Source organism: Aphelocoma coerulescens, chromosome 3 (assembly GCF_041296385.1).
Source record: "Aphelocoma coerulescens isolate FSJ_1873_10779 chromosome 3, UR_Acoe_1.0, whole genome shotgun sequence".
Taxonomy (NCBI): domain Eukaryota; kingdom Metazoa; phylum Chordata; class Aves; order Passeriformes; family Corvidae; genus Aphelocoma; species Aphelocoma coerulescens.
The window spans coordinates 114,425,614-114,453,591 of record NC_091016.1 but is presented as its reverse complement, the minus strand read 5'-3'; the positions used below and the strand labels follow the sequence as shown (position 1 = coordinate 114,453,591).

General features: G+C 40.3%; 2 protein-coding genes across 4 annotated transcripts in view; one reads left to right on the top strand and one right to left on the bottom strand.

Moving 5' to 3' along the window:
- The window catches only part of SMC6 (structural maintenance of chromosomes 6), a 40,161-nt gene extending 38,699 nt beyond the window's left edge, over window positions 1–1,462 (top strand). For all 3 annotated transcript variants that reach the window (XM_069011623.1, XM_069011625.1, XM_069011624.1), the window contains exon 28: window positions 113–1,462. In XM_069011623.1, coding sequence (XP_068867724.1) covers window positions 113–221 — 109 coding nt within the window. In that variant the 3' untranslated portion in view covers window positions 222–1,462. The remainder of the gene's footprint in view (window positions 1–112) is intronic.
- Window positions 1,463–5,304: 3,842 nt separating this feature from the next.
- VSNL1 (visinin like 1) overlaps window positions 5,305–27,978 on the bottom strand; it is an 88,070-nt gene continuing 65,396 nt past the window's right edge. The window contains exons 3-4 of the mRNA XM_069008632.1: window positions 7,963–8,178; window positions 5,305–7,036 (exon numbers count right to left, since the gene is read on the bottom strand). Of these exons, the coding sequence (XP_068864733.1) occupies window positions 6,839–7,036; window positions 7,963–8,178 (414 nt within the window). The 3' untranslated portion in view covers window positions 5,305–6,838. The remainder of the gene's footprint in view (window positions 7,037–7,962; window positions 8,179–27,978) is intronic.

Genomic DNA, 27,978 nt, shown 5'->3' with positions numbered 1-27,978 from the left:
AGAAAAAAGATGGAATTATTCAAAGGAAAATATGTAATGTAAAGAATTAAATGGAAATACTAAAATTTGTGGAGAAGAAACACTGTTTAAATGATGCATCCTTTATTTTTAGTTCTCTGCCTATGAGTCCCCATATTCGAATCCTCCGCATGCCAGACCCTCCAAGAGACCAAAGAACACTGAATTTCCAAAATAGGAATAACAGAGATGAAGATCAATAAGTATCTCTGTATGAATATGGTATAATATTGAAGACAAATGTAGAATAATATGTGTAAAATTATTGCTTCCTGATGCTGAAAAAGATGATGATTTGTTAGATACTCTCAGGAAGATATTTCTGTATTGTTATTAATAATTTTTTAAAGGATTACTGTGTGCAGAGAACAAGAATAAGCACAGTTTGGATGAGGAGAAAATTTTGAATGTTCTGTTGATATTTTTAGCTACCAACTATAGAATTTTTTTATCTGTTACTCTGTTTTTTCTTCTTGAAAAGTTGAAATATATTTTGTATAACTATGAAGTAATATTTTAATAAACCGTTTGAACTAATACTTGTGGTAATGTTTTAGTGTCTCTACACACTTAAATTAGCATTAAGTTAAAAATATTTTCTTCGTAGCTATGCTTTATTTCTTAAATGTGTGCTAATTAATACATGCAGTAAAATGTGTTTCATTTATTTTCCAGTGAAACCACAGTAGCTGAACATGAGAAACTATTAGAACTTACTGCTTCATAATTAGAAAAGGGGAAAATTTATTTGTAGTATGTTATCTTGGTGGGAAAAAAAGTCCTTTCATTCCTTTCCTAAAGAGTATGAGTGTCTTTGGACATGAGCTTACAAAACCTAGCAAGCTGTGTCATTATAAACCTAGTTTCTTAGTTCCGGTAGACTAGTTCTTGCACACTCTTGAGTTCCAAGGTATAGAATAAGTCTCTAAATGTTCATTTTATTATGATAAACTAAATAGACACAAGTCTTTCCAATGTATGGGAAGGAAGTAGAATAAGAATTTTGGGAAATAATACGGTAACTTTTGTACAGCATTGTAGCCCTGTGTTTTGTTGGGTCTCCCTGCCTTTCCTCCCCTCCCACATCTCCCTGGGACTAGAGCACTTAAACTTGATATATTTAGATATTGCAAGCATTTATTGGGGATAAGAGGGAGAAAGAAGAACCAGATTTTTCAAAGTCCCTCAAATTAACCTTTTTTTCTCTCCTGTTCTTTTTTTCTCCAGGAACTTGAAATTGTTGGCAGCTCTTCAAAAAAAATCATTTTTTAGAGTTCAGCTGCTTTTCTTTTTTTGTTGTTGTTTTGGAGGATTTTATTGTTGTTTGATGTTACGCAGCTACAAAAGCCATTGAGACTACTCAGAGAAAAACATTCAGCAGTTTCTGCACTTTTTTAGTGAATAGCAGTTCCTCAATAAAACCTTATTACAGTGTAAGTTTTAACTTGACTTTGTAGCTTAATTTGTTTTCAGTCACAGCACAGTATTAAACTTCTATGTTTCTTTAAAATATGGAAGCTAGGTAAGACTTGAAGGAAATACACTTCATAGAATCATAGAACCATAAAAAATGGTGAGTTGGAAGGGACCCATCAGCTATATGATGTTCCCAGTTGATCTCTGGCAAGCTGAAGTCCCTCATAAGGAGAACAGCAGTTAAGCTGGAAGTGTCCCTCAGTTCCTCAGAGAACCATTTGTCAGTGTCATCGTCCTGGCCAGGAGGTCTGTAGTAGACTCCTAAGATGACACCTACATTTTTTGTGTGTCCTTTGATTCTTACTTAGAGGCTTTCAACGGTGCCATTGCCAGCTGTGGGCTCCATACATTGCATCCCTTCCGTGATGTACAATGGTACCCCATTCCACATCTGCCCTGCCCATCCCTCTGAACCTGTAACCATCCAACAGGGCACTCCAATCATAGGACTTATCCCACACAGTGTCACTTAGCCAGTGATATCAAATCTCTGGGACTGGGCCAAAGGCTTGAGATGGACTTGTTTGTTCCTCATGCTGTGTGCATTAGTGTAGAAACATTTCGGGTGTGGTGCTTTGCAGCCAACAAACCTGAAGGAGATGGAGGGATCCCATTAGTGCGCATTTTCTCAAGTTCTGGCACACCATCCCATTGCTCCCCACTGGTGAGCCTGATTTTGTCCCTTTCCCCCTTCCAAGCTGGTTTAAAGTTCTGTCAGTGAGCCCTGGTGGCTCCTGTGCTAGTTTCCTCTCTGAGATAGGTGCATCTCATCAGGTGTTTGTAGAGCAGGTGTTGAATAGATCATGCCATGGTAAAAAAAACAATTTTGGTTTTGCTTACATCAGCCTTGGAGCCATGTGTTAACCTGGTGGATCTGCCTATTCCTGTCAGTATTATTCCTTGTTACCAAAAGGATTGTGGGAATCACTACGTGTGCTTCTGGTCCTTCAACCTTCAACCCAAGGCCCTCAAGTCTCTTTTGACTGCCCTCAGAATTCTCTTTGTTGTTTTGTTGCTGCCACTTAGAACAACCAGTAGTGTATGGTAATCAGAGGGCCATAATAGACTGGAGAGTTTTCCAGTAACATTTCTTATTTGTGCACCTGGAAGTCATCAGAATTCCCTGTGAGGTGAGTCTGATCTGCATATCAGACCCTCCATTCCCCTTTAAAGGGAGTTTCCTATTACAGCTACCCTTCTTTTCCTGTTAACAGAGGAGGTCTTGATGTGGTGTGCAGGAGGTGTTGCTTTAGGAGGCCCCTCTGTCCCAGAAGGACCTTCACCCACCTCATCAATTGTCTGGCCTTTTTCCAGAGCCTCATACCTGTTGTAGAAAGTTCCAGTCCTACTTGTTTTCAGAAGGAGGAGGAACATCCTCCTGGTATGTGGAGTGACCTGCTTCCAGCCTTCATCTTGGACAGACCCTTGACTAAAAGCCCTTGACTAAGAGTCTCTTGACTAATTACTGTGCAGGGTTCTGAGTCTACCTGCTTCTCCACTACAATGGAGGTTTGAGACTCCTGAGAATCTTGAGACTGTGGCATCTCTGTAAATAACCTATCTCTTGCTTTTTCACTCAAATACTACGCAGCCTGTTCACTTCCTCCTGTAGCCCCTTCACCTGGACACAGGCCCTCAACCACAGCACACCTTCTGGGGCTGAAGGGATCTTTTTGTGCTCTTCACCAGATGCTGACTCTGTTTGCCTCTGTTGGCAGACCTCGGGACACCCAGGGTAACAGGCAGACTCCTGGCAGCTGTGAGGAGGTTACTGACAAAAGAGGACCAGGGGTTTTTGCTGATGTGTGTGGTGCAAGAAACTGTGGCCACCGACTGAAGTGGGGAGGTTCTGGCTGAGTTAACCAGGAGGAGGGATTGTTCATGATGAAGATACGAGGCATTTGAGCATGTTATGCAAACAGGCTGTAAAATCTCTGTCCTTGAAGGTTTTGGAGTCTATTGAATAGACTTCTGCATCTCCTTCAAGCAGGAAGCTGGGTAAGAGATCTAGGAAGTTCCTTACCAACATGAACAATTCTATAATCCCATAATTCAAAGTACTTACACCTTTAGAATTATGTGAAGATACTGGGGGGCACCTTGCAAATTGCATACTTGGCAAAACTTGTCTGGAACCAGCAGGTCAAGGGATGTGATTCTACCACTCTGCAGTTGTGAGATCCCAGCTGGAGTACTGCATCCACATCTGGGGTCCTCAGCGTAGCAAGTGCATGGACCTGTTGCAGCAGGTTCAGAGGAGGCCACAAAAATGCTCTGAGGGCTGGAGCACCTCTGCTATGGAGACAAACTCAGAGTTGTGTCTGTTGAGCCTGGAGAAGGCTCCAGAAAGACCTCATAGCACCTTCCAGTACTTAAAGGGGCTACAAGAGAGCTGAAGGGGGACATTCTGCAAGGTTTGGTGTGACAGGACAAGGATGAGCAGCTTTAAACTGACAGATAATAGATTTAGATTAGATATTAGGAATAAATTCTTATTGTGAAGGTGATGAGATGCTGGAATAGGTTGCCCAAAGAAGTTACGGACATTCCATCTCTGGAAGTGCTCAAGATCAGGCAGGATGAGGCCCTGGGCAACCTGTTTTAGTAGAAGGTGTCCCTGCAGGGGGGCTGGAACTGGATCATCTTTAAGATCCCTTCCAACCTAAACCATTCTTTGATTCTAGGACACGATCATGAGCCACATGTTTAGCTTGACTTGATTTTATGATGAAATTGGAGTATTTTTCAGACAGACGATAGAATGGCATTGCATTATTTTTATCCTGATTTTCTTCAGCATCCAAAAAAAAAAAAAAAGGCAAGAGTGCAGAGGCAGTAAAGAGTAAAGCATTTTTATCTTCATTAGTACTTCTGTAATGCATTGTGTGGAGAAAAAAGCTTAAGGAAAATTAGTGCATTCCTACTGAGCTAACACTTCAGCTTTCTCCCAAGGTTTTATAGACCTACTTGAAATACTGGAGGAGGTGGCAACAATTCTGGTCTTTGGTTCAAATCAGTACATTGCATCTATTCTAATTTCCCTGTACTTGATGAGGATATGTTCCTGACTGTATAATTATTATAAGCATATTTTCATGGTGGAGGATTAATTCTGAATAAGCAATTACTGAAGCCCTTGCATGGATGCACTTATTTTTGCAGTGATCCTGCTAAGGTCTCAAAACTATCATATGCCTGGTTCTTTTAATATAGATTGCTATAGGGGCTACCTAGAGAGAAGATTGCAATGCTGACATTAAGTTTTTGAGTTTGACTGTGTTTGAGATCTCAGTCATTTTGGATGGCAGTGCATTAGCTTAATGCTGCACTGAAGTAAATAGAGCCTGTCCAGCCTGTCCCATAACTTCAAGGTTCAGGGAAACATTGAATGAGGTATTGCTTCTCATACATGTAAACCAGAGGCATAAAATCTGAGAAGTATTCATTGTGGGCATATCATTCTCAGAAGTAAGTAATTTCTAGAATGTGTGTTTTAAGTTACGGCCAAATGCATGAATGATATCCCTCCCTAATTTGCTAAGACTATATTACCTGTGTAGTCTAAGTAAAATTCTGGTATTAGAAAATGCAGTTGATATTTCTGCTCTTGCTGTTTGTTTGGAATACGAAGCAAAAATTAGAGGATGGCTGTGGTTGTGGCAGCAATTGATTCTATGATCCTCCCCACAACAGCTCTTAGCAAACTGTGTAAAACTGGTTTTTACTGCTTGTTTTCTTTTCCCTTTAATTTTAAGATGAGCTTCACTTTTTAAATTTGAAAATACAGAGAATGATTTGGTTTGTGTCATGTTTTATTGTTTGATTTTTAGCTATTAAAAGTACGGTCTCATTTCTTCATAAGGTAAGGAAGAAATATCAAACATGCAATTGTAGGATGTTCAGATTGCTTTTTTTTTTTTTTTTTTTTTAATCCAGCAAGCAACTAAAAGCATCAGGGAAATGGGGCATAGGAAAGTTTTATCTGCAATTTCTGCAGTCTGATAGTTCTTCAATCTTTCCCAAGGCTTGTGTAGAACTTGTCACAGGATAGAGAGAAACTTGATTTATGCACATAGAATTGAGGAGGAAGTTGATTCTCCTCACTATCCCTCCTTTATCATCATACTTCATGCTTAATTTATCAGTAGTGATTTTTAACATGTCTGTTTATATTAAACACAGAGCAGTTTAGTGTCATAAGGTAAGAGGAAAGTCTCTTACTTCAGGAGGGAAAAACATTTGAAAACCAGGTTTAGGCCAAGAAAATAAGCTGTATTTGACCTGCACAGCTTAAAAAGCAGCACGGGTCTAGTAGGTGTGCTGGTAAATCTTAGCAATAGCATCTTACAGCATCAAGAGCTGCTTCATCCCTAAATATAAGAACTACAACTTCAGGTTTTGTATAATATGACTCTTCTAGTGAGTGAGTGCAAAGTAGTTTTCTTCATGCTTCAAAAATGAAATACATATTTCCCAGTGTACAGTGACAGATAATTAAAGAGATTGAACTTTTTTTTTTTTTTATTACCATGCTGAAGACATGAAATAAGAATTAGGGGAAAAGGTCAAATGTTATAAATTTATTTTGTGACATATATATTGCAACCTCTGTGGAAGCTTTTGAAAATTCTGGCAAAGATCAATACACTTCCAATAAAACCTTTAAACTTGCAATAAAACAATATTTTAAACATTATATATATATATATTTATATATATTCTTAATTAAAGGGTTAATTTTAGCAGGATTTTCTTTTTTTTTAATATACTGCATTCCTCTGACATAGCTCTTTCCAGATTGAAGGGATGCAAATGAGGTAAGAATTAAGGCAAACCTAAAAGGCATGCAAATGAAGTACATTTATATCCACTGACAATACAAGCACGTGTGGATCAGACTTGGGAGCCGAGGAGCTCTTCACTTCTGTCTGTCCAGTACTACTTTACAGCAGAATGGTGACATGATTTATAATAAACAGTTAACATTACCATGGGAATTCAGTGTCACTAACATTACTCAGTCTAGGAGACACAGAGCTAGCATCAGTAAAACATGAACAATAAATAATATAATTCACTGCAGCACAGGCCTGCTGCACAGGCTTCAGAGGAAGAGGATTGTTATGAAATGACATTGCACACATCACGTTGTGGCAGTTTATTTTTATAATATATACTTTTAAAATTCTTTAGCAAATGACATTCTCATGCACACAAGTGTTTCAAACACAAGAAGCAAGTCCATTTATAGGTAGTCCAAGCAAATTTTTGTGTGTGTGGAAATAGCTGCAAACTGAATGGAACATTAAACTTCTGTGCAGTCTATGACGCGTCGTACATAAGCTCATTTTTGAATGTCACACTGCAGGAGTAATACAATGGACGGATCACTCTTTGCAGCTTCTTTGAACTCATCCAGTGTGATCTGATCGTCTTTGTTCTTATCCATCTTACTGAAGATCTTGTCTACCCGCTGCTCAGGCGTCAGACCATCCTCATTCATTTTCATCATTATCACAGTGCCCACCATTTTGTAGATGGCCTTTGGAAAGAAACCAAATAGAAAATTCAGCATGAAATTCAATCTAATTTTTTTATGTGATCAAATTCTGGAAATATTCTAACAACAAAATGATTGCAAAGATTTTTTTGGTTGGTTTTTTTTTGTTGTTGTTGTTGGTTTTTTTGGTTTTTTTTTTCAAAATCCAGTGTCCAGAGACTTAAAACAAGGAGGAATATATTTTACTTTGTTTAGATGTAGGTTTATTTTGCTTACATTTTGCATCCCAGAATGAATTTCTTTGTCTTCCTGTAAAACTCTTGTGACTTACTCTCCTGATCAATTGTTTAAATGAAATATTTCACATAAATTCTGAATAATTAATTTTAGAAGTCATCACCTTTAAATAGGTTTCTGTGTGTACATGTGGGCACAATCTGATATTAACTACTGTGTCAAGTTGCCGGCAGATGATGAAGGAGGTGAACTTTATCCTTCCTCTTATATGTTGTGGTCATCTTAAAGCCCATCTGTGAGAGCACACTTAAAATAGCGTGTTGTTATCCCTGTAAATTTCTGTAATCATCTGAAGTTAATCTCCAGTAAGGCTTCAGAGACTTGAGCTACAGTCCAGTAATTTCATGGGTGTCAAATGACTTAGAGATTGGCTTTGTAAATCCTGTGCCAGGCTGTTCTTATGGTTAATCCATTCATCAGGGAAAAAAAAATCTCTGGATATTTAAAAGCTTATATGCACATATGTACTCTCTGCAATTCTCCAAGATTACATCTATTAACATGTTAGTGTGCTTGTACCACTTGGGCACCAGTGAGTGCAGGATTAATGTGTGCAATGTGCATTTAATGTACTGTACAGCCTCTGGTGAGCCTAAAACCTAAACTCTGTGTGAACAAGGAATCAAATTTTATTAATGTTGTGATGTTTTTGAGTGTCATATGGATCTCACCTCTATAATTTCCAGCATTTCCACTCTTGTAATTTTACCATCACCATCCAAGTCGTACATGTTGAAGGCCCAGTTCAGCTTTTGCTCAAAACTGCCTCGTGAGGTGATGGACAGGGCACAAATGAACTCTCTGAAGTCGATGGTCCCATCTCCGTTTTTATCAAAGGTTCGGAAGGCATGCTGGGCAAACTTAGAAGCATCTCCATATGGAAAGAACTGCAAAATAAAATAATATATAGAACTGTGTAAATGCAAAGGAGAGAGCTGTATACCTGCCTGCAAAACACCAAAGTGAGGCATTTATGAAGAGTGGCTGATGAGCTTTGTGGGAAACTGAGGATCTGCACTGTAAGGTTCCCTAACAGTTACACTGGAATGATTATTAAAAACTTATTTCTACAAAAATCTCTCAGGTTTCCACAAGCCATAATACAAATATATATAAAGCTGCTTGAAAGCTAAATTAACTAGGTGAATCTTAAAATGAAGTTGGGCATAAATGGCAGATTGTGTGTAATGTTCCCTGACTATGAAATACAGCAGCCAGGGTGCATTCTAAGAGAATTTTAACTAGCCCTTGACATGTTGCAACCAGGTATATGTGTGGGATTGTTGTTCATTTATTAAAAAAAAAAAAAAGCCACACATAACATAAAAACCCCTTATGAACATATGTTCTGTTCTGCCAACCAACATTCAAGTACATGAGAACAGAGACTCAGTTAAACAATACAGTGCAATGCTTTTCATGTTTAATATCCATTAGCAGTGAACACTAACTGACTGTAGCTTAACAAAATATTTTAAATGACCATAACATATAGGTTTTCAGCAGATACATTTTCCCCTCAGAAAGAATATGGTTTAAGACATTTGAGCCGGTAGTTGTTCTTTCTGTGGGCCAGGCTCAAGAAAACACACCCCTAAAGAAAGGGGGTTTTAAACCAGTGCTGAAGTCCTATTGCAGTGCCGGGACCATACACAAACAATGTTTGTTTCTATATTCCCAGCAAAACTCCATGGAGGTTTTAGGAGGTCCTGCTCCTAAAATATAAACATGTGTTACTCCTCATATGAGAGCCAGCTTATTTTGTGCTTTTAAAAATTCCAATTCTTAGTAAGTACTGCATTTATAATGTAAGTTTGAAGGAAAGTCTTCAGTGGCAGCTGAAGTGGGGCTGCATTTTACAATTTTCCATTTCCCCATCCAGAGCTGTGTCTTGCCTTAAAAATGCAAAACTGAGAGCTCAGCCAGCTGCTTGCACTATGTGGCCATGTGGGTCATGTCAGGAGCCACTGCTGTGTTGCCACAGGGGTCCCAACCTGAAAGTGTCCTTTCAACTTTCTGTTTTCCTTGATACCAGCTTTTCAGACATCACTGTAGATAGCATTTGCATTGCTGAATAGGACTGCTAGAATTGCTTCTCTGGCTCAGTAGCATTACAGTCATTGCAAAATCCTCCTTTTCACCCCAAAAGAGAGAGCAGGGGTTTTGCCCAACTCCATCCATTCACAATATTTCCCTGTTGTTAATTACTCCTAAAGGGGTACAAATTGCTGTATTATCCCAGAAGTGGTATCAAATATGCCTGTCTCACTTCCCAAGTACCTTTTTGGGAAGATACTTGAATATGCTGTGGAGGCATCGAGTGAGCAGGATGCCGCACCCACTCCAATGGTAATTTATTCAGGTTAATATCTCTGTTGAAGTTGTGATTTTCTCACTTGGCTTTGTAAGGGTCAGCATCTGCCCACTGCTTCTACACCCCTTTTCCAATAGCTGAAAGAGCATTTGGTATTGTCTCCTCCTGAAAATGTAACCTCTGTGCCTGTACTCAACCCTAGCCCTGTTTCTGTTTTGATAATCAAAACTGATGGAGCTGTAAATACCTTGAGATACTGCTGCAGCCTTCTGTACTTTCTGCTCTTTGGTCTTTAAATATGATCATGATTGGGCTCATCAACAGATACAAAGATATTTGGGTTCTCTGTTACAACTCAGGGTTGCAGTGACTGCAGTTACCAGACTTTGCTCAATTGTTCTTCTAGTGACAACCTCAACTTTTTGTCAAAGCAAAGAGAGCTCCCTCCATGGGAAGGCTCCTTGGGCTCACAGCCCTGCATTCAGGGTCAGAACAAAGATTGTGAATGTTATCCAAAACTTGAATGTTATTTGCATGTTATCAAAAATCCTCATTGCTTCCTCTTCTCCGTGATCTACCTCCCCCTCCAACTCCTGTACAAGCTGCAAATGTTAACATAGGTGATATTTAATTTTATGTGTATGTATAAATCAATGTGCACTTCTCCAATCCACTGCTGAGAGGTTAAGAAATGGCTCTCATGGCCCGTATTCCACCATGAATTCCATGTACCCCGCCTTTTATTCTTGAGAGTCTGCTGGCTGTTCAAAGCTGAAAGGACAAATCTTTTGCTTTTTAAATTGGTGCTGATGACTGTCCTGTGATGTATGTGTTACAGAATGAAACACTTCAAAATTTTACAGTCTTCCAAGTATTTTTGCGTGGAGCTGACTGTTGCTGAGGATGCTGCCTGATCTCTCTTCCTATGACTGTCACTCTACAGTCTCTGTAAAAGAAAGGTAAATAGCTGGAGGGAACTGAGACTCTTCTTTTCGCTGCCCATAAAGCCAAAACACAGGAATGGTGCAAACATACTGGTGAGACCAAATAACTAAATTACAATGAAAAAGCACACCTACCCAAAAAGGGAAGAAGTGTCAGACATCCAAAAACATGTAAGAGTCCAAAAACAAAGAGGGGAATTGGGATGGGTTAGTGGCTGGAGATGATGAAGACCATTTTTAAGTTATACTGGAACATATTTTTTGGTCTCCCACTGGAGAAGCATCAGCAAGCTGTGACTACCTCTTTGCTGGTCACACCATTAGCCTCATGTAGCAGGGAAAAAAATATCCTTGTAATTTTTTTATCACAGACAAGTCCATGATTTTTTGTCTTCTGATGTGAAGAAGACAGTGGCACTGCTCAGAGCTAAGCCTTGGCCTTTACAGCCTCATACGGAACTGTTACCTTTTTTAAATTTTTTTTTTCTATTTGTCTCCCTGTAGGGAATAAAAGCAGTAAAAGGTCATTTAGGGACTGAAGGCACTGTTCTTCAGTCTGTACCTGCTGATTTGTATTATTTTTAGCTCAGGACAACTCAAAAACATTGTCAAAACTTGTTTAAGAACCTACTTGAAGATTTCCATTGGCCTGTTTTGAAACTTCGTAAATAAGACATGAAGTAAAAGAAAACTAAAACAATTACAGAGCAAAAGAAGCCAGCTCTGGTAAAACATTTTTTGACTATTGAAATACAGTGAGGCCTTAGCAAAGTATAAAGGCACAGGCTTTAACTACTTTCAGAGCAGTCTAAGCCAAGTGGTGTAACAAAGTGGCAATGCGAGACAGGGATCTCTGGAAGACAAACACCCACTTTTTGTCAGAGGGAATATGAGGAGGGTGGTTTAGTCTGCCTCTGGCATGAGCTCAGTGAATATGTCAGAAAAAAGTAAAGAAACACAACTGGGATTTTCAGGTACGCCTTCAGTGTTCTCTGCAAACCCTTGACCAGGTGATCAACCTACATATGAAAGCAACAACCTACCACTGAAAAGGACATTCTATGCACCAGCATTGTCTCCTGATTTACCCTTTTCATCTAAAAACCAAGACAAAATATACCAGCCAGTTCCATGGGTGACCCAACACTGTTCATTCCTTTGTTTCTGCTTCTCTAGTCTCATCTAGTGAAAGGTCTCCCTGGTCTAGAGAAAGGTATACCTGCCCAATCCAGGAGGCTGGAACTAGATGATCTTTAAGGTCCCTTTCAACCCAAACCATTCTAGGATTCATCTCTTACTTGGTCTGTGTATTTTCTAACCAGTTAGATCAATATCCTGGGGTGTGAACAAAGTGTTATCTCTGCAGTCAGCTGCCAATTAGGAAATGAAAAAGGAAGATTAAAAAAATTCCCTTAATCTGCTTCTAAATTTCGTATGAGAGGATTATCATTCAAGCAGTCCTGGAATCAGAATATCTAGCGAATAACACCTACAAATTGTACATAATCCTCGGGGAAACTGGTCAAATACCTGGAAATATTTATCTACTTGGCTGCAGCTGCTTTAGCCTCTTTGAAGTGATGCTGTTCACAGGCAACTCAGTGATCAATTCATTCAGATCATCTTTGGGAGGGAATTATTGCAAAAGCATAAAGCATATGCTAAAGCATATGGCTAAAACTTTACCATATGGCTAAAACATAAAGAAAAAAAAATGCAAAATCAACGTCCCCAAAATTCCCCAGTGATTGGGAGGGGTTGAGAAACAAAAGGTGTCTCCATCCAGCCCCACAGGATGGGGTGGAGTTAACCTATAGACTGGCCTGAGTGGTGCTTTGTTTTCCATGTGATATTTTATCATGGGATATTGAGATGCATTTCTATTAAAACAGAAATTCTGCTATAAAGTAGAGAAAAGCAGAATTACACTAGTGTACAGAAAGCAGGGCACACTGCCTACACATGCCCAGGTGACGACTGATGTAAGGTCACAGCTTCCAGAGCTGGGATGGGAGCTGGAGCACAGAACAGGAAGTGTGAAAGCAGAAGATGGCACAGGGCTTCTTCATCTCAGGCTTGGAGAAGAGGGAAGAAGCAGCTGCTGATTCCCCTACCAGAGGAGATGCCCCCTTTGGGGCTCAGCACTACCAGCTTCTGAAGCAGAGAAGGGGGATGAGGGGGCACAGCCAGTGCAAGGAGCAGCACAAGCGTTGTCAAGGGCCAGCACACAAAAACAAGCCAAGCATTAAACAATTGATGCTGTTAGGCTTTAGGAAGGATTTACTTACCCTTCTTATCTGCTTTATTAGGGTTTTATTTTATAAGTCTGCTAGGCATCCAGGTTAAGTTTGTCAATGGAGAACATGAGCACTTTGAGAATAAGAATGTTTGGCTGCTTTTGGAAGCTCAGACAGGTATTTTTTAATAGCAAACTCTTAAAGTTGAACCCAGATGCTGATAGCTGCTAGTCTAGCCTGGTCTTACAGCTCCTCAGAACCAAGGTCACTGGGGAGGATGCCTGTGATGATGGGGAGCATGTTGCTCCTTGATTTTCCAAGAAGATGAAGTTCTGGGTTCCTGCCAGCAGTACAAACACAGGAGTTCATCGGATAAGAAAAAAGATTACTCTTTAGTTGTCTCCTTTCAAAATAAAATAATTGAAATTTACTATAATGCACTGTACTCTTGCACTTCATATGTTAAGGCATGAGAAGAAGAAGAGGTGTCCAGGCTGTGACTGTCAGGACCTGTCAGGAAGGCTGTGCCACTCTGGTACCAGGGTGACCTGCAGGGCTGCAGCCTGTCCCTGCCACCACCTCTTTGTTAAAAAATGAAAACTAATGTAACAAGGGCATAACCAGGGCAGCACAAAAACACACAGCCGTGCACCTGTCCTTGTTCTGGAAGAGATCTGACTGCTGCACTCTCCAGCACATCTGCAGTGTAAGGTAGAAATAGCCCATGGAGGAAACTGCCTCCAGCTGCCTGGCTTCAGCCTGCCAGAGGGTCCCACGGAGCGGGCACCATCCACAGCTGTGGGTCTGTAGGTCTAGCAGCAGCTGAGCCACGGGGCTGAGTCTGTGGAGAAGATAATCTTGTGAACTACCAAAGACCAGAGTCTAAATGTCTCTTTGGATCCAGGACCTGGTTCTCAATGTGTAAATCTGTGAGCTGTCCCCACCTCAGAGGTGCACTGGGAGGATAAATACAGAAGATTTGTGATCATTTCAGATGCTGCAGCAGTGGAAGTCACAGAGCTGGCAAGAAGTGGGGAGAGCTGCCAAACCTCATGGATGTTTGTTCATGTCTCTGCTCAGCAGCTTTAATGCTGTGAACACGTGTGCATGCAGAGACACATGGGGAGGCTTATAAACAGCTCTTAGTTCTTTACATAAAGAAAAAAGTATTTAGATGAGGCAAGAAATGTAAATTCTTCTGTTCACCTGTAAAATTCACAACTTGTACAGGCTGAAGCGGGATCAGCAAAGAGTTTGTGTCTCACCCAGACCTCCAAAGACTGCAACTAGCCCTTACATTATGGTTAAGGACTAAACTGCTGTCTTGCAGGTGTTTCTAAACACCATAGAAATGCTCATTTGAAGAATATGGAGAAGTAATACTTGAGAATTTAGGAGCTGACCATGAATTATCAATACCAGTTCCTTGCAATTGCGTGAGGCATGAATTAAGAGACCAGAGAACAAGCACAAACCACAGACTAAGATAAATGGAGACTAAAAATCAAGAATAAACCAAGAGATTGGAGGAAGATGGATAGGAAAATAGAAGCCATGCTTCTTCTTCACAAACACCCATCTGGTAGAGTCTACCTCTAAAAAAACATTCAACCTGAAAAGGTAATCTTTATATTCACATTTGTGGGGAATTAGTCATTAACTAGCAGGAAATGAATCGATTTTCAATCCCAGCTTTTCTCTGATTAGATTTGGACAATAAGAAACTTAATTGAGCTGGGGTAGTGCTATAGGTCAATACACTAGCAGCTCAGCTATTACTCAGTGCTAATAAAAAAAAAAAATCAGGGAGAATTCACATCAAAACAATTAGTATTGCTAGTGCTTAATGCCACAACTATCACTGATTAAATGTTATTTCTCTTTGATCTTCCTTAACTGAGCAGCAGCACTGGAACACTTTATTTATTTTCAGTTTGGAACAGTCTTCCACTACCCCAAGGTCAGCGACAGCACAGGGCTATCAGGATCCTGCTGTATTGTGGCTATGTCCCGGCCTAATTACAGCTTCCTTTTTCTTGACACTGTGTTATCTCTCTAGGAATCTGGGAACATACCAAATGCAGGATACACTGGGATGTTTCCTTGGTTTTTTTCCCCTCCTTTTTTTTCTTGCTCTAGTAAAGATCATCTGACTTCTTCTCATTTCTGAAAGAGACTATTTTCCCAGTGAGTTTTAGTTCCCAAGGTTCAGAGTATTAACTTGAATGCTATGCCTGCTGTGTTGTGAAGTCCTTAGTGCAAATTGCCCAAAAGAATAGGACTACAGAAGCATCAGTAAGTGCCATTTCCAGCCAAAAAGGGATTTGAAACACGAGTCACTAAAGTCTGAGACAACCATCTCATGAATATACAGATGGAACTGCAGAAAAAATACTTGTGCCTGAAATATCTGATTGTCTCATATACTTATGTAATGTGTCCTCCTAAAATTCCTCTACATATGGAGTTGTTATAGCCCAGTACTTCAGAAAGGAAACTGCAGAAAGAGAAGGAAAATGGCTGTAGCTGGGCCTTTCAGAGAACTGATACTTCCCAAAAGGGAGGAGAGGTAAGGGAATGGAACGGACCCCAAAGTCAAAGGGGACAGTTGGGAAGGATGGCAGCAATAGTGGTAGTAGTTGATATAATAGAGAAGAGGCAGGTGGGCAACATCTTGGTGTGGTCATTTTTTCCCTGTTGTCCCTAGGTATATCCTATTGACTTTTATTTTCAGTACTGAGTTTGAAAGCAATCCAGCAGCTCACAGAGGAGCTGTACTGAAATGAGGTTTTAAATCATTTAAAATCAGGCCTGCATTTTAAACTGCTGCGAGGTCTGTTTCAAAGCTGAGAGCAGATAGGTTTTCAGGCATCCTTCTGAAAATTCTGTACAGCCTTACCTATGAGATTCATCCCTCTGTAACTCTTCCAATTCTGTTCTTATTGATACTTATAACAAAAAAGACTCTTTTACCACAGTACAGTTTTAAGAAGACAGCTTTCCAAGATAATGTATTTTCTTCCGTATCTATCCTTCTCTAATAACATAAACCATTTCAAAGGTCAGTGCTAAGACTTACAAGCCCAGCAGGATACAAAAACCTTGAAATACCAGCCTTCTGGTGCAAAGAATCATGCATCTATAGATACATATATCTATATATACCTAGAGAATCTATATCTGTCTACCTATAGAGAAACATTCATCAAGGGGGTGGACTGTGTTCTTATTTAGAAATGAGACAAAACTCACTGATGTCCAAAAAACCCACTTTTATTTATGTGAAGCATTGTGCACATTTGCAGTTCCCCATGGATAACTACTATTATTGCTGTTATTGATAGTCACAGTATCTGGGAATCTTGGTTGAGCAGCATTTGGATAACACCTAAACCTCAACATGTAAGAAAGAGGAAAAGACAGAGCAAGGAGGCTGGAAGACTTTTATTTGTGACTTGAAAGGATTTTCACAAGGGTGGGAAAGAAGACAGGAATGGTGCAACCCATTGGGTCACCTTCTGGGAATTAAGAAGCTGTACAGGCAGGGCTAGAATAAACCACAGGGATTCAAGCAATTACAGCTCTCAGGTACACTGCCTCCTTGACTTCAGCCTCTCAGAGTTGATGCCCTAACGGGAAGGGGTCTTGAACAAAGACCTTCAAAGGATGTCTGAAATAATAAAAAGGAGCATCACTCTCTTGTTCCTTGTCTAAAATGGTGCAAGAAGGGAAAATCCTCATCATAATACAATTTTCTTTTTTTTATCAGTTGTGTTCTTTTCTGTCTTGTAGAAAGAGATGTAGAGAACCTCCCTTTGGGCCATATGGACAACTGCTTTCACACAGAGATGCCATCTCCCTGCACATGCTGTTGCTGGGCTGGTACTGGCTGTGGTCAGCCAGTGGAGACAAAAGTGGATATTGATACTAGTGACACTCAGTACTAGATGGTTCCCAAAGGTGTCTCCTTTTTAGGGAAAAAGCCAGGCAATAAAGACAGTATCATCACACAGAATCAAGTTCCTCCCAGATTTCATCTCAATCAACTCCAATCAGCTCTTGGGGGATGCAGATTTTTGTGATATTCCATTAACTGGATCTTTGGAGAGGGAAAATTACCCACATATTCTGTTTCCTTGGAAGGGTAACTTTGTATTATCTCCTTCCAGTGGGTTTCTATGGGTTTATCCCCTCTTCCAGTTATCAGACACAATCACAAGGGCTCATTTTAGGGAAATCCATAAACCTATTACTATAAACTGGAACATGCTGCCTTTTGGCTTAAAGCACTGCAAGTGAGAGGCAAGATTGCCTCCTCTCCTGCATTTGCCTACTGATGTAACCTTAAATCCTTCAGTGCATGGTAACTTTGAATTTCAGCTCCTTTTTCCCATGATTAAACTACCACTGATGGAAAAAAAATATGAGTAGAGTAACCTCTTCTATTACAGAAAAGCCCAGTTATGGGCTTACCTGCCTCTTGGTTCCTTCAAAATCTTGTAATTATTCATATACTTAGTCTGCAAGAAACTTAACACTAAAATGCAGTAAGACCATAAAAAGGGATAAGATAAATTCTAAAATCTTTAGAGAATGAGTTACTTTCAATTAAAAATTATCTTTTTCTAAAAAGTGAGAAAAACTATGCTCACAAAAAAACCATCAATATGCATGCTTGAAAGAAAGCTACTATCCATGCTCATTCTTCTAACACCAGGATATCTCATGGCATGCACTATTTGACATCATTACAGTGACTGAAGTTTCAGTAGCACAATTAGGAGTCATCTGAAAGGAGACACAACAAAAAGCACTTAAGCAGTACACTTCCCTGATGTTGATTCTTTGCTGCTTTATTTATCACAGAAGCTTAGTGTAGCTACATGTTTTCCTTTGGATTAAGTTTCCCTCTGTGCACCAGACCAGCTGAAGACCTCCATACCACTTCAGTTGTGCATAAAATTCTGAGCCTGACAAATGTAAAACCGACATCTTCACTGGAGTGGTGAATGAAATTTCATTTCAACATCAGATCTATATAAATTTTTTCCATCGGCTACAAAAAAAAAAAATCTCTAAAATCCTAGAAGTCCAACTAAATAAAATTGCAAGTAGCAAAATACAAGATGTATTCATAGGTATGGCAAAGCGTAACTAGAGGGATGTATCATAATCAACGTTTCCCATTAACGAACATTACCTCAAAAACATGCTCAAAAATGTAGAGTGATGCAATTTGAACTGCCCAGCACTGTAATTATAGTAACTATCTCACACTGGGGAGCAACTTTTACTTTTTCATGCTAATTAATGAATATGAGTAATAGATCTGAGTTCCCCCCCACCACCACCAAGTGTTCTGGTAAACATGTTAAATAAATCAGATTGCAGGGTTTCATGAATACACAACAACAGCTACTCAGTCCTTAGCAAGCACACAAGTATTCAATAAAAATAATAATGGCAAAAACAGTACAGTAGTGAGGTGAGAACTCAAAGGAGGTTTGATTAGTCACATGAGCCTTCAGAGAAGTTCATTCTCTTATCTTGTGAGAGCAGTACCCTGTATCATTCTTAATATTCTTGTACCCCAGAGTCAATAAAGATGATTAAAATGGTGTATAGACATTAATAGTTGAACAATAAACTGTGTAATTGTGGCCAACCTATTACACTACCAACTGCTTTCCAGCAGGATTCTAGTTTGTGCTTGCCAAGAGGGAGCCTCCCAGGAACACTGTTCTTGGTGAAGCCAGTTCCCAAAGCGTCCTTTTAAAGTTTACAGCTGGGGGATACAGGCCAGTTCCCAACATCCACAAGTTCTTTCATATCTCCTCCGTGAGTTGATTGCATATAGTGCTCTCTAGAGACAAGGTGTTTCTAGAGGCACAGTAACAACACAGATTTTATATTTACTTGATAGACTCACATTTCGCACCAGGTGTAATTAAGGATAAAATATAATGGGCTAATTCTAGTAAGGTGTTAAATTCTCAAAAAAAAGAAAAATATCAAAACCAAAGTCACAAGAAGATGAGAATTAAACAAGAAAGCATTCTCTCAATTGTTTGCTGTTACCACAGAGTTAACAGGTAGGCCTCTTCTCCAGCATAGGGACTTTTCTGAATTTCCTCCTCTATTGCATTCCTTTCTCAACACACTCCTATCTTAGAGTTTTCTTGATGATCAAAGGATTTTAGAGGTCAAAGACTCTAAACATTTAATAATCCATTTGCAAGAGGCATTCAATGAACAACCACTCCTATGGCAGCTGTCTCTAGATTGCAACGAGTTTCACAGAGACACCCTGTGACATCTTTAAAAATATATCACAGGGCTGGCACTTCAACTCCTTTAGAGCTCATGTTCTTATAAAAATAGGGCAAGCTTCCCCTCTTATAGCATGAGATCTTTATGGAGAGGTGGCAACATCTTCATAACTAAAGTTACAACCAGATTGCCTTGTAAAGAAATCCCAAAATTCTTTTTATCTTTCTTCAGTGACATTCAAACACCTGAGGGTGACATATGCCCCGGAAATGACCTTCTACAAACCAGCCAGTCTCTGAGAAAGTAACAAATACTGATTGAACAAGAAACACAGGAGAATTGTGTCCAGTCCTTGTTAAACAATAGGAGAGAAGAAACTTTAAATATGGACAGGACATGTCTAGAGAAAAACAATAGCCTACAAAGCTGGTGGGTGCCAGTCCTTTTTAGTGCTGTCAAAATACAGACAAGCTTATCTGCCAGGCTGGGGTCTAGGGTCCAACTAGAAATCACAACACTGGCATTTCTTGCTGCACCTGGGATGGAGCTCAGAGGATACCTAGTCCAGCTGTCAGGACAGATTTAGCAGCATCATCTGCTATGACCCTGGGAAGAGACAGTGCATGAGAAAGAAGGCAAAATCCTAAACCACAGCTCCAGAGCTCTCAAATTCAACATTTTAAGCACTGACCCAAGAAGACACCATTAGCAGTTAGGAGCAGTATTTTGGGTTGTTCAAGTACACTGGAGAGAGAATTCTCTGAAATTTATGAATGTCAATCAGGGAGTGCTCTCTGAGGTAACTCTGCTCTTCTTTTCTTACAAGGAGTTGGCAAGAGCCTGCACCTCCACTAGCTTAGTCTCTCAGAATATGAGCAGACTGCCAACTCTTTGGAAGCTCCCAGAGCTGAATGATATTTTCACAAAAGTCTGCCAGCTGGAGACTCCTTGTGTCAAGGTTTTGGCTCTCATCATTTGGGAAACAGTGAGTGTATACTCAAAGCAAGCACTGGAAAAGGTAGATTTTTCACAGCTGTCTGGATTATTCATGAAGAAAATTGTCTAAATTCAATCTAAATAAAGCCCCGCTGGGAGAGAGAGAAAGTCTCAAATTTAATCACTTCTACCTGCTGTCAGCGTCAATACTTTTTCCAGCCCTACCCTAAAAAATGTTTATATCTGGATTCTTGTATTCACTACATTTATGACACCCTCTCAGCTGTGGAAAAGTCCTTATATCCAACTGGTGCCACAGGACCTACCCTCATCTGGGAATATACCATCTTTTCTTCTGGTAGCACTGTTTGACAAAAAAATATTTTTGTGAGTTGATGTGTTTAAATGGTTTGTCCCATTTAGCCCAACAAACACCAATTCAATGCTCATTGCTCAGTGGAGAGAGATGCTGCATTTTAGTGGGGTGATAAATCCCAAGTGGGTAATAAAGCCCAACAGCAGGCATGACCCAAATCCCATTCCAGGTGAGAACTTTGTGATTTCTTGGGCTGAATAGATGAATATCTCAGTGAAGTGTAAGATTTTAATTCTCAACTGAAATATCAAGTGCTGTTTCCTTGTTCTGTCTTAAACTGATGATGTACCTATAGCCCTTCCAGGTTTACCAATGCACAAGACAGTCCTGTTGCATGTCCAGTAACATGCATAAATATCTGCAATTTACAGCTACCTATTCCAAGCGCTGATCTGAAATTACAGGCAGAGAAAGAGATAGTGTGGTGCTGAAGCTCGATTGTGATGCCAATTTGAGGCCACAGCATCATGTGTTTGAGACCTGTCATGAAGCTGAAATACAAGTGAAGCTGTCACAGCAATGCACTGACAGCACAATTCAGCATGCTCATGAAGTGACTAAAATCCAGGACGACTGCCGAGCCAAGGGGAAAAAAGCTGGTTTTTTCCTACCCTGTGTGCATAAATAGGAAAGATCTGGTTGTGTTGTCCTGTGAGAACACTGAGATGTCAGTCTAAAGCAACAACTAACATGAGCTATAATTATGGAGTGGAAGAATGTGTTGACTTTTCAACTGAAATGTATCCTTGGCTGTTTCTCTTGCTGCAGCAGAGTTGTGTTTTCACAAGAGGGCAATGTACATTTTCTAGTCACAGCAAACCCGTTTGTGCTTTTCCCCTGACAGATATCAACATTCCCATTGTCTCAGGAGAGACAATCTGCAGATGCAGCCAGCTATACCAATTTGTAAGATGTGTACTTAATAACAGGTTTTCAATTTAAAAAAGAGCTGTTTTCACACCTACAGAACTCTGAGCGATCCCAAAGTGCTTTGCTGGCATCAATCTAATCCCACAGCCTACACACATGGGTGGACACCAGAGAACCTGCAAAGCCAAGCAACAAAACAAACGAGCTTGTGATATCACACAAAAATAAGCCATCTACCAGCTTTTATACCTGACCTATCACCTTATTACTTTTTGGGTCCATTTGCTTGGGGCTGTCAGGTGAAAACAGCATGGAATTTGTTTTACATAGGGTTTAGGAAAACTCAAATTCCCAGATAAAGGATCATCCTGCATTTGCAGACTGAGTCTCCAGCGAAGCACAGCCTGTATAACACATACCAGGAACACCAGGGTGGCTGCCCATGTGTTGCAATCAAACAGCACATGAACAATATGCCCAGCACTGATGCCAGAAGGTGCAAAGCTCATTGTTTCAGTGCAAATCAGTTATGCAACACACAGACATCAGTTACACAACACACAGACATTGGGAGGAGCCACCTGTTATTCACACTGAGTGGTGTGGAAGCACGTAACTCTCCCCAGGAAGACTACTGAGAAGTCCAAACACAAGAAACAGCATTTTTTGAATTTGGATATTGGAAAGAATTATCACATCTGAATCATCTACAGCTCTCAAGCCATGAAAGTAAATAGCACAATACTGAGAGGACAGGCAAATTTCTGGCTGCTCTGAATAGCCCAGGAATTACAGTTTCCATGTCAAGCAGGTGAGATCTTGGTTTCCAAATACTTTGGATCATGCATCTGATCTTCTTCCAAATTCTCCATGGAAAGGTTGGTTTTTGGTTTTAGGCATTTGAAACAAACACCAAGGCCAACTGATGAGCTAAGAGGCTTTTATGTCTGCGTTATGTTTCTGAACAAGTCCCAGCCACTTACTTAGTCATTTACATTTGAATACTGTGCCATTCGTTGCTTTCTATTGCACTGTTTAATGCCAGGTTTTCAGCTTTACTTAAAGATTGTCCGAAGGTGAGGAAGAGTATCAAGTGTGAAGGACCTTCCAGGAGCTCTCACAGTGGGGGCGGCCAGTTTCATACCGTCTCAGCATCTGATGCTGCTCAACACTTCTGGGCTGCTAAAAGCTAGGCAGCATCCCAAGAAGCTTCAGGGAATTGGCAGAGCTCTGGGGCCCTGCAAATAGTGACCATTTTCACTGGAAAACAGTTACAACGCACGAAGGAAGGTTCCCCCATGTTCCTCAGCTTGCATCAAAATCCTGTGGGCATGTCCTCCCCTGCCTGGCGAGCGGACGCAAGGAGGCTGCAGCACTGCTGTACCTTCAAAAGCCCCTTCCACTATCATCTCTTTTCAGTTTAACTTGAAAAGATAAAAGCAATTTAACCTTTCCTGTGTTCATCTTGAAGGTTTTATTCTAAATATATTTTGACAGCAAAAATAAAGACAAAGTTTTAATAGAACTAACTGAACCACAAACTGAATTATGTATTTCCATTTCAGGAGACAACCTCGCTGCTAATAACATCACTCTCCCTCCAAAAGCATGCATGACAAAATTCAAAGCATTTCTCTGTTCCTTCACGGCGTTTGGCGTCTGGCAGCAGCAATGCAGCACAGAGAGCTGCCTCTTACACGTGTATGTGTCATGTGTCTCACTCGCTTTGTCCGGGAGCTGGGGTGGGACCATCTGAATTGCTGAACCAGTCTGTCTGGAAAATTTGTATGCTAGCGGATTGAAACGCAACTGAACTCTGGCAACATCCCGGCTTTGGATCTCTGCCTAGAACCTTTATTTCTTCAGTGTTCTCTGGAAACATGCAGCAGCTGCAGGCGTTCTGTAGGACCCCCACATCAGCAATCTCCCCCAGGAATGGAAGCAGGGTTTAAACTGTACTGACAGCCTGGAGCATCTTAATTTTTCAACACTGGATTCTTTATTTGGTTCCCATCTTACAGAAACAATAGCAGTCACCAAGCAGCTTACTAAACCAGGGTCAAATCCTGAATAGATGCCTTGCTCACAGATTTGTTCTTAATTAGGCAAACACCCTCTGAAATCACCAAAAGTGCCAATCAAATAAAGGCACATTTTATTTTGTGACCACAAGGAAAGGGGTTGAAAGAATTTGCATCAGCTGCTAAGCATGTGCTCTAATGACCACCACTGGATGTTTGGTAGTGACCTTGATATAGAAAACTTTGATCTCCTGGTTTCTTATCCAGTTTCTAGATAACCAGAATAACCAGAGTGAATAAAAATTAGGATGGGTAGAAACTGTGTGTGATATAAGAAAGAGGACCATGAAACACCAATCCCAGACATTTCACCAACAAAAGAGGCAGACAGTGGTAAACATGATTAATAAGAGCAAGCCAGGAAACAGCATTACATTTCAAAGAAGTCTAGGGGTGAATAGCTAGAGGAAATGAGATACAAAGTCTTTCACATGTAGGTCACCACTTTTAATGCAGCTCTGCTCATAGCAAACTCCAGTCATTAATATCTGACAGCTGTCTGGCAGCCACGTAGAATGAGATGGTGGTCTTTGTTTAATTGCTAGTGGTATCTGCAAAATATAACATATCAACAGAACTGCAATGCTGTGAAAAGTCTAAGTAGGAAGGTCAAGGACTGACTGGGCTTTGACAGAGGATCTCTACCCCCTTACCAAAAAGCTTCATTTCCTATTTGTGTCAATCTGATATATCTCAAGGGTAATAAATCTTTGTGGGTGAACAGAGGATAAAGAGAGCAAAAAACAGTTCAAAGAGAGCTGTGGTAACTCTGCTGCCTTGAACTCAGACCAAGGCCCAGCTCCCCAGCTGGTGGTGCCACTGAAGTGCCAGCACACCACCAGTCCACACTGGCCCAGGCCTGCTCCCTGCTCCTTCCAACAAGAGCAGCACAAAGCTGAGACCAGCAGATGCGAGGGCAGACACATGGAGCCAGGGAAGGAGAGAAGAGAGCAAACCATGGCCACAAAAAAGAGACTGAGAAGGAAGAAGGTGCTTTGAACAAACCTAGAGGGTAACAGTGCAGAAGATGACCTTAGTATGGACCCACAAGGAACTAGTTTTCACATCTCGGTCCAGTAAGAATTTAGGATGTGCACTGTTGGTCCCACTCTGTCTCTCAAAGGGGTTACAGAGGACACCAGGGGCTGCAGAAACAGCCTGGCCACATATCACTGACCCACCCCTCAGCCGAGGGTCCCTGTCAGAGTCACAGCAACTTGCCAGTCAAGAAGTAGAGTGTGGGGAGAGGTTGAAGTTGAAATTCACATGATTGGAATAAAGGGTCCAGCCATAAATGATGAGTAAACAGAAGTCTTTATTGCTGCCTTTTCAAAGCCTTTTCTTTACTGTAAGAGAAAGGTCTGAATTTCCAAAGCCCATGTGAAATACGTAACATTCACCTCAGGAAATGAGAGATTATTTTACAGCTCGCAAGACAAATCTGCCCAATTGCATATCAAAACAGAAAGCTATGATTTCTATGTTTAACTAAAAAAATATTATTTAGTTTTGTGGGTTTTTTTAGTAAAGACCAGGTTTAAAAATTCAACTTTGATTCATAAGAGCAAATCGTGATTTTTTTCTCTTTTTCACTAATGCCTTTGTTTTCTTGGACAAACTTTATCTCACTTTATCTGTCCCAAACCCAGGTGTTCCACCTCAGCTAGCTATCAAGCTTCTCTCAACAGTGACTGAAGAGAAGCAGTCACCTCCAATAGGAGATTGTTCTTCTTAAACTAGGGGGATGTTTGGAATAGGTAGGATGAACTCTCCTCTCAGGTGGTGGTTGCTGGAGATCCCCAAGGTATACCTAGTTTAGACTCCAACGTGACAAAGTTAAGTTGACCACAATCTTTTGTAACCTGGAGAGACTCTTCAAGCATTTTATGGTTATTTTGAATGGATATTTTGGGCTCTGTCTTGACCAGTGTGCTCTTGATGCTATTATATAAAGCACAGTACTTTCACGAGTAATAGTCAGATTGTCTGAAGGTTGCTTGTGAAAATGACAAATCAAATATGTGTTAAAAAAGAATAGTATAGAGCTAAAAATGATGGGTGTATATGCTTCTTCTTCACAGTTACCAGTGCTGTTTAAACTGCTCAGAATAAGAAACATGCCAAAAAGGGAGTCATGGGTTTTGTTTGGATTTTTTTAAAGTGTTTTCTTTTTAAAACTCCTCCACTTGCTTTTGGAACTGTGTACATGAGATTCAAGAGTCACATTTGCAAGTATTTGCATTCAGCAACATCTTATAAAAAACAGTGCTCTTTCATATCACATTTTACATTCTATACTGATCACTCACATGGCCTCTCCAGCTGTGACACAGGGACAGACTTCCTAACAGAACTGGTTTTTTTGAATATTTTCACTGAGTGAAAAAATAAACTATGCAGAAATGTATTGCGGTAGAATACCCCCCCCCAGGTGAGTCCCCACTTTCCAGGCTAAGTCTGCATAGTACTCTCCAAACAGCTATCCATCAGGCTGGAAGGTAACCACCACTAGATGGTGGTGGTGGATGCCACACATGGGGTACCTGACATTTCTTGGTTGGCTTTCTCAGAAGAAACACTTGGGCACACCGTGCAGACCTCCACTGTGCTGTAAATCAGACATTATCCTGAATTGCACCCCAAGCAGGAGCCAAGTGCTTTAACTTGATACAGGCTGTTGTATCACTGTCAAAAGCTGCATAATGGAAAGTCTTAAAACTTTGGAAAAATGTTGTGCCCGGTGTGAAACAACTGAACACTGCAGGACATTGACGAAAACAAAAATGAGGAATGCGGGAGTTTCTCCAGACTTCATTTAAAATAATCACACTCTGCCCCATCATGCTACAGCTGCCTTTGTCGAATTTAGCTCCTTAATTGGCAGTGGAAACCTTTTTGCTTTCTCTCTTATGGAATTTACATGTTCTGCTGCTCTTCCTTCAAGCAATGTAATTAAAAAGCCTGCTTAGCATAATTAATTTGCAAACAGGTTGGATGAAATGGGATTATATCCCAAAGGCTTTTTCAGCATTAAGTGGAACTACTTCTTCAAGTATACTTTAATCTAGAGTCTCCTGTATATAAATTTCTTGCATTTTGCATTTTAAAAGTGCTTCATTTTGAAAGGTGCTACAACTGGCAGCCCCGTTCTGACTTGTGCTGCTGATATGGACCTAGATTATACAGCTCATTCTGAAAGCCTTGTCCCCAGAGCACCCAGTCCCTGAGCAGAGGGAGGCTGTGCAGTCAAGAGCGCCTCTGTGTTGAGGAGTTTTTTCTGAAAACAGCTTATCTTCCTCAAAAGTCCTCACTCCAACCTGATGTGAAACAGCAACATGGCATTTTAGACGTTAACGGGAATACTAAAATCAGTCCTGCACAGCCAACCAGAGGAATGCTGAGGGAACGGGGAGGGAGGAAAACCTTCCCACAGGGAGCAGCTGGGACCTCTGCTCCTGTGCCACCGCTCGGATCAGCAGCTGTCGTTCGCCTCGGAGATCTGTTCTGCCGCCTGCACCAAGACTTGGCATTATTCCTCCCTCATTTGTAGGCTTCATTTTAGGTTGGGTTTTTTGTTTTGTTTTGGGGTTTTCTGTTTGTTCTTTTTTGTTGTTGTTGTTGTTTTGGGGTTTTTTGTTTTGTTCTGGGTTTATATTTTTTTAACTGAGAACCTGTCCCCTTCACTCTACAAGGGAGAGATTTCAGCTCCCTTGCATGACAAACTCATTTCCAAAGAATGATAATAAATCAGTCGTTTATGGCATTAACAGCTTAACTCTAGAGACTTTTAATTCCAATACAATCACCACTACCTGGTAAAAACAGGCAAATGGAAAGCCCTACCACCCCAAACCTCATTTAAAGATTATCATCCCAGATTAGAAACAAAGAAGATTATTTCAGTGATCTAACCTGAGAAAAGATCATTCGGGTAGTTTTACAAAGAGGGAAGTACACTTGTGATGTGACAGAAATGGACAAATGATGCAGTAAAGAGTCCAGTCCCCTTCATCACAATCTTTCAACCACTTGAATTTACATGGAGACTGACAGAGTTGGTCTGTCAATTCAAGGCAAAAGGATTATTCTCTGCTAATAAAAACTGATGTGTTGTAGTAAAGCACCTATTAAACTCAGCTGTCATGCAACAAAAGTCATTTAGCAAGCTCGTGGTTTCTAGTGATTATTGCTATTACCTGCCAATACTATTTCTATTTGAGCCCTCATTCTACTGCTTTTATAAGCAGTTATTTTCTAAGACAAGCTATACGGTTCATCAGTGAGTGAACTGAGTGATGCTGCTCAAGATATCACTGATGGAGAATACTGGGGAGAGAAGTCACTGGACTTCATCTGTTGCTTCATGACTGGAAGCAATGAACATAATCACTGTATCACATCACTGGAGAGTTACAGGATATATCACAACTAAAAAGCCATGAACATGGTCTGCAGGGCATATCTGAAGCCTTGAATTACAAACTTATAATAGACGTGGAGGTTTCTCACGATCTATTTGTAAGGCTACTAATCATAACCTACTATAGTTTGAGCAATAAATTTAAAATCATAATGATAAGACAAAAATAATGTAATACATTTTATCTTGTTTTAAATTATTAATATAATGGGAGAGAAAAAAGTATTTGATTGCTACCA